Below are 10,163 nucleotides of genomic sequence, written 5' to 3'. Positions count from 1 at the left end.
ACGAAGAAGCTTGGGGGTCAACAACAATAGGTCTAACCAAAGGCGAGACAGCAGCGTTGTCACTTTCCAACAACATCCTAGCCGCTGCTGATTCTTCGTCAAAGGTTGGCAGATTGAAGGAGTCAAATAGCCCATCATAATCGAACATCCACGGATCACCCGGAGCCCTAACAGGACTCGTGTACCTTTGAACCCTCACTTCACTCCAAAGTTCAATCTTTTTGGTAGCCAGATTCCAAACACGAAAATTCGGAGTAGCATATCCAAGGAAGAAACCCTCGATAGCTCTTGCTCCAAACTTTCCATCCGGCTCAATCATAGTACATGGAGCACCAAACGGTTCTAGGTAAGAAAGATCCGGTTTCCTTTTCTGAAGGAGTTCGAAGCAAGTCTTGCCATGTCTCTTTACTGTAAGAACTCTGTTCAACGTGTAGCATGCAGCCGATACAGCCTCCCCCCAGAATTGAATAGGGAGTTCCGACTCTACTAACATTGTTCTTGCAGTTTCAATAATTGTCCGATTCTTCCTCTCCGCGACACCATTTTGTTGTGGAGTATAACGAGAACTGTACTCATGAAGAATGCCTTTAGAAGTACAAAACTCATCCATAACTTGATTCTTGAATTCGGTACCATTGTCGCTTCGGATCCTCTTCACTTTCAACGAATAGAGATTCTCCAACATTGTAAGAAGATCCTTGAGGATGCCAGGAGTTTGACTCTTGTGTGCCATGAAGGATACCCAAGAAAATCTAGAATAATCATCAGTAACAACTAGACAATAAGCATCTCCGAATGTTGTCTTGTGCTTCATAGGTCCAAAAAGATCCATATGAAGACGTTCGAGAGGCATGCTGACAGTGTTGATTTTCTTCAAAGGGTGAGACTTCTTTGTTTGCTTTCCTTTTTGGCACGAGACACAGATATCTTGTAAATGAAAACTTCTCACAGGCACACCATTCACAAGATTATTTTTCACCAAATGGTTCATCTTTCTCAAGTGAATGTGTCCCATTCTTCTGTGCCAAGATATAGACTCCTTTTCCGTGGCTTTTGAGACAAAGCAAGTGACTTGTGCAGATGTTGTAATCGCTTGGCTCATGTCGAGAATATAAAGATCATTTACTCTCGGAGCCGATAAGAGAATCCATTCTTGTGGAATTTTGAATCCAGGTTTCAGCACGTAGCAGCCGGCATCATCAAAATGCACAGAGAATTTTTTATCGCAGATTTGCGACACACTGAGAAGATTATGATCAATTTGCTTAACATAATTGATATTGTCGAAGCACACCATACCATTTGAGATACTTCCCTCTCCAGTGATGAATCCGCCTTTGTCTCCCGCAAATGCAACATACCCTCCTCTAATGTTTCTCACGTCGTATAGGAGCCGTAAGTCGCCAGTCATGTGCCTGGATGCTCCACTATCAACAATCCAGTGACTATTAATAGTTCCTCCTAGAACATCCTGCACATGTCATTTAAAAACATCAGTTGAGAATGGGGACCCAAGCCTTAGTGGTCTTGGGTCGTCCCTTAGCATCACGAAACGTGATATCAATCTCTTGATGGTTTTCAAGAACAACTGCTCCCCCTGAATTGTCACCCGACTTAGGTAACCAAGTTCGTTTTTGCCTACCAGTTTTTGAAGATTCTGGTTTTACAGGTTGTGACACACCTGGTTCCCTTTGAACTGTTTTAACTTCAGATTTTAAAGCTTTTTCAACAGTTTTCATGTTCTTACGTCGTTGTTTAGTTTCTTGTTCCTTTACAGTTCGTTTATCATGTTTAGTTGAAACTGACCGACGTTGAGGATGAACTGTTTCAGGTGGAGCTTTCTCAACAAATTTATTCTTTGGAGCATTTGGGCAGTTTTTGATGATGTGCCCAATTTCTCCACATTTAAAACATGTTCTCCTTTCAACAAATTTAGGAGAACTTGATTGACCACAAGATGTCGAACTCGTGGAACCCGAGGTACTCGCCTTTTCATCACACCCATTTGTGCGTTGAGTGTAATTGTTATCACTGTTACGTTTTAAGATTGTGACTTGTTTTACAAATTCAGTGTTAGACTTGTTCTCAAAAGTTTCAATCTTATCAGTACCCTTGGATGACACGAACTTGACATCTTTTGCTTTCTTTTGAAATCGAGCTCCTTTTGTTTCAGACTTCATCTGAGAGACTTTATGCTTTTGAGCTCGTTTGACTGGTTGTTTACCATTAGAAGCACTAGGTTGTTGAGTGGTTGAAGATCTTTGATTACCAAACTGTTTTCTAATCTCAGCCTTAGGAATTGGATCACATTGTGTTACAACAATTCCCGGAAGTGTTTTTCCCAAAAATTTGTTTGTGTTGTCTTCAAAGACTTTGTCAATCAAAGATTGATTTACATTTTTAATTGGGAAAACGTGATCTGAGTAGATTTTATTGTCTCCAACCAATGTATACAACACATTACTACTTTTAACAGTAGATACACATGTCTTATCAACTTTGACAGAATCAATCACTTGTTTCTGAACAGATGGGACATCAGGAGTATCAGGATCACAAAGAATGTGATTCTCTCATGGAATAACTACTCCTTTCATCTTGTTAAGTGATTTATTCTGATCACTTACCTCTACTTCTGACTCATCATCCGATGTCTCATAGTCCTCGATAATTGGAGGACTTTGCTTCACGGATGATGAAGTTTCTTGTTGCTCAGAAGATGTGTTTGAAGAATTGTCCGGTTTGAACCCTAGGCCAGCAGCAAATTCCTCAACATCAAGAGGCACACTGGGTTCATACCGAGGCATTTCCTCCTCATCAGGCATCTTGGTATAATTGTTCATCAAAGGGGGCGGACATTTCTTATACCCTATGCCTTTCTGATTTCCCTTCGGTTGTTGAACATCGATGATGTGATCAAGCACAAATTGGGAGTTAGAATAACTCTCCAATTTTTGTTTGATCACATCATTCTCGCATTGGGCAATGGCTAATTGCTTCTTAGTTTCTTCCACAATGTTAATGTATTCATTTATACTTACTTGCTTGTGGTAAACTGCTTTGTTCACTTCGGACACATTTTTCTTTAATGTTTCAATTACTGATTTAAAATCATTTTCGTTCCGAGTTAAAGCCATGTTCGCCTCTTTGCATTTTGACAGTTCAATAACCAAATTCTGATTATGACTATGAAGCTTTTCTGATTCAAGCTTCATATCAGCACATGATTTACAAACACTAGGAGCAGGAGGTTCAGAATTTACCTGACTAGAAGAGGCTGAAACGTTTGCCATAAAGGCAGTTTGAAAAGAAAAAGCTCCATCTTCAGAAAATAACTTCTCCATTTCCTTTGATGCAGTAGCCGCCTTCCTAATCAGAATTGATTTCTGACATTTAAGCTCATCAGCTTCATTCAGTAGATCCTGAATATCAGCACCTCCTTCCTCCTTCACGTCAGGCTCAGACTGATTATCCCCAGAAATAGAGCCTTCTTCATCAGAACTACCCGAATAACCAGAACTATCATCACTTTCAGAGGACTCTTCTTTATGATCATGCTTGATGATCTTTGCATAACAAGCTGTTCCACCTCCTTGATCACCTTCACCAAACTGCACAGACCAGTCACATCCCTCATCAGCTTGAACAACCAAAGCCCGATTGGGATTTGAAGTTCCAGACTGGCCCTGATTGTTATTAACTGCCACAATCCTCCTCTCACGGTTTTCTTGCTGGGCATTCACATTTGTAGTACTCGTCTGGTTTCTGAAAGGGTTGTGATTGCCATGTTTTGTTGGTAGAGTGCACTCACGTTTGAAGTGCCCTTTATTACCACAGTTGAAGCATGTAACAGCGTTGATATCAAACCCATACTTCGTATCTTTCTTTCCTTCCAACGAAGTTCTTCCAGTTCGAGCCATGAAATCTTTTGCCCTTCTAACTGCACTAGCAAAAGCCCATTTGATATCCATCAACTCCATTTCTTCCTTGTCGATCTGTTGATAATCTTCATTGGTCATGTTGATGTTTCCAAGCTGACCTGCTACCAAACCACAGTAAGCACTGACCATTGTATTGATAATTTCCATATGCTCCTTAGCAACTTCAATGCTGAGATGTGAAAGGTTTGAATTATCGACTCGGATTGTGTTAGGGTTTTGAGGTTGAGGATTGTTTGAATAATGAGCCTGCTGTTGTTGTTGTGGTGGTTGGACTTGTGGCTGTGTTCGGACGGGAATATAAGACCTTGGATCAAAAGCCGGAGCAGCGGTTGATTGAGGAAACGGAAGAGAACTTGTGTTGGACACAAATGCAGTTTGCAGTTTAGGTTGCTGAGCTGCAGCTGATCTTGCCAAAACATCGAAGCCTGGAAGGTACATTTCTGTATTCTGAGGAGCGGGAGCTCGCTTTGCTTTCCTGATTTCTTCATCATTTTTATGTTCCAGCTTCTGAATGAACTCGTAGATGTTAACCGTGTCTAGAGTTCCAGTGTGCTTCAACAATTCAATAAAAGAGCTCCACTTTGGAGGTAAGGCATCAGCAAACCTATTCACCATGTCTTGTTGAGTAGATACAACCCCATAAGCACAAATTTCACTAATCAGATGATAGAACCGTGTTGTCATATCATTTAGAGTTTCGTTTTCCAAAAATTGAAACGATTCAAACTCTTTCTTCAACAAATCATGACGAGATTTTCGAGTAGCTGCATTGCCTTCTCCTCTAGCAACTAAGGCATCCCACAATGTTTTCGTGGTCTTGCAGTAGGAGAACTGATGATAGATATCTTTGTTGAGTGCTTGTGTAAGTGTAGCAAAGGCCTTTTTCTCCAATTCATAAGCCTTCTTGTCATTTTCCAGCATGTTAGCATAACCTTCTGAAGTGGACTCTGCAACCTCCAGATTAGCATTGAATGCATTGATGAAACACGTCCAAAGATCGGTGCTTTGCCCTTGAACATACGTGTGAAAGCGGTTTTTCCATGATGGAAAGTCGTTCATATGATTCAACTTTGGTGGACGATTGTTGCTGCCCGTTTCGCTTTCACTAATCAAAAGGTTTTGAATGCTTTGACTTTGATTGGATACCAAAGCCCATTGACTTGGACTGATTGATGGCGGAGGAAACATACTTTTCGCCCAAGCTGCAGCAGAGGTTAGCTCTTGACTAGATTGTGAGTCAATACTCCAGTCCCAAGGACTTGTACAACTCATTTTGATGAAATACTAATAGAAAACCTACACAAACACAAACTGTTAAATTCAAACAGACAAGAATTTAAAGATACTGACTTGTTCGAAAGATCAAGACTTGTTCGAAGGATCAACAGTGTTCGAAAGATCACTGTTGAGTTTCGAACAAAGACTTCGAAAGATTCACAACTTCGAAAGATTCACAACTTGAAAGATCCTTATCTTTCGAACACTAATCTCGAAAGATTCACAATGAAAGATCCTTATCTTTCGAACAACAATTTCGAAAGATTCACAATTTAATGATCCTTATCTTTCGTATAACTATCTTTCGAACTAGATTCCCTGAGCTCGATAGAAAGATCACAAACTTCGAAGGATTGGTCGAAAGATGATTATCTATCGACCCTTCCTTGATCGAAAGATGATCGTTCGATATCGAAAGATATCCTTCGATCACTTCTGACACAACTGACAAAAAGGTGACAGGTTGGTGAGAAAGGTGATTGGTTGGTGAACCAACTTTCGGCAGAAAGTATGTTCTGACCTCAACTTTTCACCAACTTAGATTTTCAAACAAAATATGCCCAAAATGGCAAACCTTATCCAAAAAGTTCAGTCACCGGAACACACCGGAATTTGGCCGGAAATCACCAAATTTCGTAAAAACAAGTTGTGAGTTACCCAACCCGCTTTTAAACACTCCCGGTTGGTTTAGAACACGTTTTTATGCCAAGAAATCCCAGAAAATCACTAAAAACGGAAGCTAAACCAAGTGTCCAAACACACCAAAACTTGAACAAAAACCCGGTTTTTAACAAGGTAAAGAGCCACTGCTCTGATACCACTGGTTGTCTTGTCCGAAGGATCCGATAGATGATCGAAGGATCATCTATCGATGTCAAAGCCATCGAAGGATTCACACATACTCCGAAGGATAGCATATCCTTCGAAGTCCAACAGTATCCTTCGTAGCATACCTTTCGAGGTCATCGAAGGATGGAAGCTATCCTTCGATTGTCCAACCTTCGACACAGAACATTAACAACCATAATACAACTGTTTGTCCAAGTCAAACCAGGAGGACGGTTGACTTGGTCAAACTTACATGACTAACAAGGACATCGTTTACATCGTGATCGAATACAGACAAATTACAGACACAAGTGCACCAACAACTATCTCCTCCCGGCACTTTAATTGTCCTCAATTAAGCGTAAGTGCCAAAATATCCCCACACTTGAGGCGAAACACGTGAGAGTTTGACTTTTTAAACCTTAACGCAACGTTTGTGGCAACAAAATCCGTTTAGAAAACTAATCACATTTGCAAAAATTAGTTCAAAAACCTATTTTTTTTTAGCAAAAATTCATTAGTTATAGCCAAACAAACCCGTAAAGCTCAAACATGTTGTCTAGTTGCCCAAACATACCCCACAAGTCTCAAACAACCTCAAGCAAACCAACCCGAACCATCCGCAAGCCCCATTGTATGTAAACATCCCAAACATAACCACCCGCATACCACTAACATGACTAAAGGCTCAAAAATCCCAACTTTATGAACCTACACAAACCCTAAATCTAAGACATGACTGACCCAACACTACAACTAAGCAATAAAGTTACCTACTAGCGAGAAATCACAGAAATCATACCTTGGATTCGGATTTAGGAAGAAAAATGAAGCCTTGAACTTGTGGTGCATGAATTTGTCCAAAAACGCGAGAATGGAGCGCGAATTCGGGTGAAATTGATGGTTAAGATTGTGGGGAATGTGATTGTGGTGATTTAGGAAGAAGAACGGAGAAATTTGGTGGAAAAACAAGTGAGTTATGGTGATTTTAGTGAAATTCGCGACTAGGGTTTTGGAAAAGGGGAAAGGAAAGCATTACAGCCAACATGTTCAACGAAAACGCTTTAATCCGGTCCAAGGGGGTCTCGCGTAACGCTAAGGGTCAGGGGAGGGGCCTCGCGTTACGCGGCGGGTCAAAATTTTATTTGTTTTGAACTGTTAGGCTACACGTGACGCTAAGGCCCTTGGCGTCACGCCAAGGGCCGTTTTTCACAGAATGTTTCGTCAAATCTCTTGTTTCATGCCTTAGAAAAATTTCCAACTTTTTCCCAAACCATCCAAAACCCACAAAATTTTTTCTAAGTGTCTAAAGAACATACCTGGGACCTCTTTTCTCATGCTTTTTCCGTTCCGTAGCGATGATGAAACCTGCAAAATTCTCAACGACACAAAACAAACACCGAAAAACTACGAAAAATTAAGAAATTTACAAACGGTACATACTCTACACACGAAGCTTTTCGCACTCACTGCTCGGTGAAGGTGGGTGGGTCCTCTAGAGGAATTTCTTCCTCTTCGGTGGTATCAATGGGACCTCCCAAGTAATGTTTCAATCTATGACCATTTACCTTCCATACTCCTTTGTCGACTTCGTTGTATAATTCAACCGTGCCGTATGGAAACACTTCTCTTACCACATACGTTCCACTCCATCTTGATTTCAATTTCCCTGCTATCAATTTCAACCTCAAATTAAACAAAAGCACTTTATCACCTACCTTAAACTCTTTCAAGCCTCGCAACCTCCTATCATGCAATGCCTTAGTTTTTTCCTTGATACTCCAAGATCGTTCATAGGCGGCATCCCTCAATGCTTCCAACTCGTGAATTTGGAAGAACCTCCTTCTAGCGGCCTCGGTAAGGTCAAGATTAACGGCTTTCAATGCCCACAAGGCTCTATGCTCTAACTCTACCGGAAGATGGCAAGCTTTGCCATACACAATCATAAAGGGTGTTGTTCCTAACGGTGTCTTATAGGCGGTGCGGAAAGCCCACAAAGCGTCGTCGAGCTTTTCCGACCAATCCTTTCTACTTTTTCCTACCGTTTTCTCTAAGATCCTCTTCACCCCTTGGTTAGCATTCTCTACTTGGCCACTAGTTTGCGGGTGGTACGCGGTGGAAAGACGATGAGTGACACCGTAGCGTGCAAGTGCCTTTTCCATGGCGGAATTGCAAAAATGCGTACCACGGTCACTTATGATAGCTTTAGGGACTCCGAAACGCGTGAATAACTTTTTAAGGAATCTCACCACCACTCGGGCATCATTGGTGGGCAAAGCTTGAGCTTCGACCCACTTTGAAACGTAATCAATGGCCACGAGGATGTACCTATTTCCACTTGAAGATGGAAAAGGTCCCATGAAGTCAATGCCCCACACGTCAAAGATTTCAAGAACTTGGATGGGATTTTGAGGCATTTCATCCTTGGATGAGATGTTGCCGGTACGTTGGCAACGGTCACATGTCCTAACAAACTCTACGGCATCCTTAACTACCGTTGGCCAATAAACCCCACTATCAAATACCTTTTGTGCCGTGACATTTGCTCCGTGATGGCCTCCCGTTAAACCCTCGTGCACATGTCTAAGGATGTCTAATCCATCCTCCTTTGAAATGCATCTCCTAAGCACTCTATCTCCACCTATCCTAAATAGGTACGGGTCGTCCCAAATATACTTCCTAGCCTCCCTAAGAAGCTTTTTCTTTTGTTGAAAAGACATACCCATCACAAGATCACCGGTCGCTAAATAATTCGCAAAATCCGAGAACCATGGCAAACCTTCTACCTCGGCACTAACAAAATCTATGGTTTCGTGGGGAAAAGTGTCCTATGGAATCCTCACGCACCTCTTCTCTCTTTGGATCCTCTAAACGTGACAAATGATCGGCGGCCACATTTTCCGCTCCCTTTTTTATCCTTAATTTCTATATCGAACTTGGAGAGCAAAAGAATCCATCTAATGAGACGCGGCTTCGCGTCTTTCTTTTGGAACAGAAAACGCAAAGCGGCGTGGTCGGTGAACACGGTGGTTTTGGAAAGCACTAGATATGAGCGAAACTTATCAAACGCAAACACTACGGCTAAGAGTTCCTTTTCCGTGGTGGTATAGTTCTCTTGAGCATCATTTAGAGTTTTGCTCGCGTAGTAGATTGGATGAAAGTGTTTATCGACTCTTTGACCTAGGACCGCACCTACGGCATAATCGCTCGCATCACACATGAGCTCAAAAGGTAAGCTCCAATTGGGCGAAACAAGTATCGGGGCACTCACGAGTTTCTCCTTCAAGAAGTCAAACGCTTTGATGCACTCATCGTCGAAGACGAAAGGTACATCTTTCTCTAAAAGTCTAGTAATCGGGTGTGTGACTTTGGAAAAATCCTTTATGAAACGCCTATAAAAGCCCGCATGACCTAGGAAGCTCCTAACGGACTTGACACTAGTAGGTGGAGGCAATCTACTTATGGTATCTATCTTGGCCCTATCCACCTCTATACCCTCTCTCGATACCTTGTGTCCTAAAACTATCCCCTCCGTCACCATAAAATGACACTTCTCCCAATTCAACATAAGATTTGTCTCTATGCACCCCTTAAGCATCCTATCAAGATTTAAAAGACATTGTTCGAAAGTGGTGCCATAAACCGAGAAGTCATCCATGAAAACCTCCATGGAAGTCTCAAGCATGTCTTGGAATATAGCAACCATGCATCTTTGGAAAGTTGTCGGAGCGTTGCATAACCCGAAAGGCATGCGGCGATACGCATAAGTGCCGTAAGGGCATGTGAACGTCGTTTTATCTTGATCCTCCGGGGCGATGGGGATCTGAAAATAACCCGAAAATCCATCGAGAAAACAATAAAATTGTTGACCCGCTAGATGCTCCAACATTTGGTCAATGAATGGTAAGGGGAAGTGGTCTTTCCGGGAGGCGTCGTTTAACTTTCGATAGTCTATGCACACACGCCAACCGGAATGGTACGGGAAGGGATCAACTCGTTCTTTTCGTTCATGATCACCGTTATCCCACCCTTCTTTGGGACGACTTGGGTCGGGCTAACCCATGGTGAATCGGAAATGGGGTAAATCACCCTGGCATCTAACAGCTTAAGCACTTC

At 41.9% G+C, this 10,163-nt stretch overlaps 1 protein-coding gene across 1 annotated transcript; it reads right to left on the bottom strand.

Moving 5' to 3' along the window:
* Window positions 1-7,513: 7,513 nt before the first annotated feature.
* On the bottom strand, window positions 7,514-8,209 carry LOC110896805. The gene has a single exon (XM_022143917.1). The coding sequence runs from the start codon at window positions 8,207-8,209 to the stop codon at window positions 7,514-7,516; it is 696 nt and encodes a 231-aa protein (XP_021999609.1).
* Between the last annotated feature and the right edge of the window lie 1,954 nt (window positions 8,210-10,163).

The sequence above is a fragment of the Helianthus annuus genome, chromosome 2 (assembly GCF_002127325.2).
Source record: "Helianthus annuus cultivar XRQ/B chromosome 2, HanXRQr2.0-SUNRISE, whole genome shotgun sequence".
NCBI classification, from domain to species: Eukaryota; Viridiplantae; Streptophyta; class Magnoliopsida; order Asterales; family Asteraceae; genus Helianthus; species Helianthus annuus.
The sequence above is the reverse complement of the archived record's forward strand: the minus strand, read 5'-3'. Positions and strand labels throughout refer to the sequence as shown.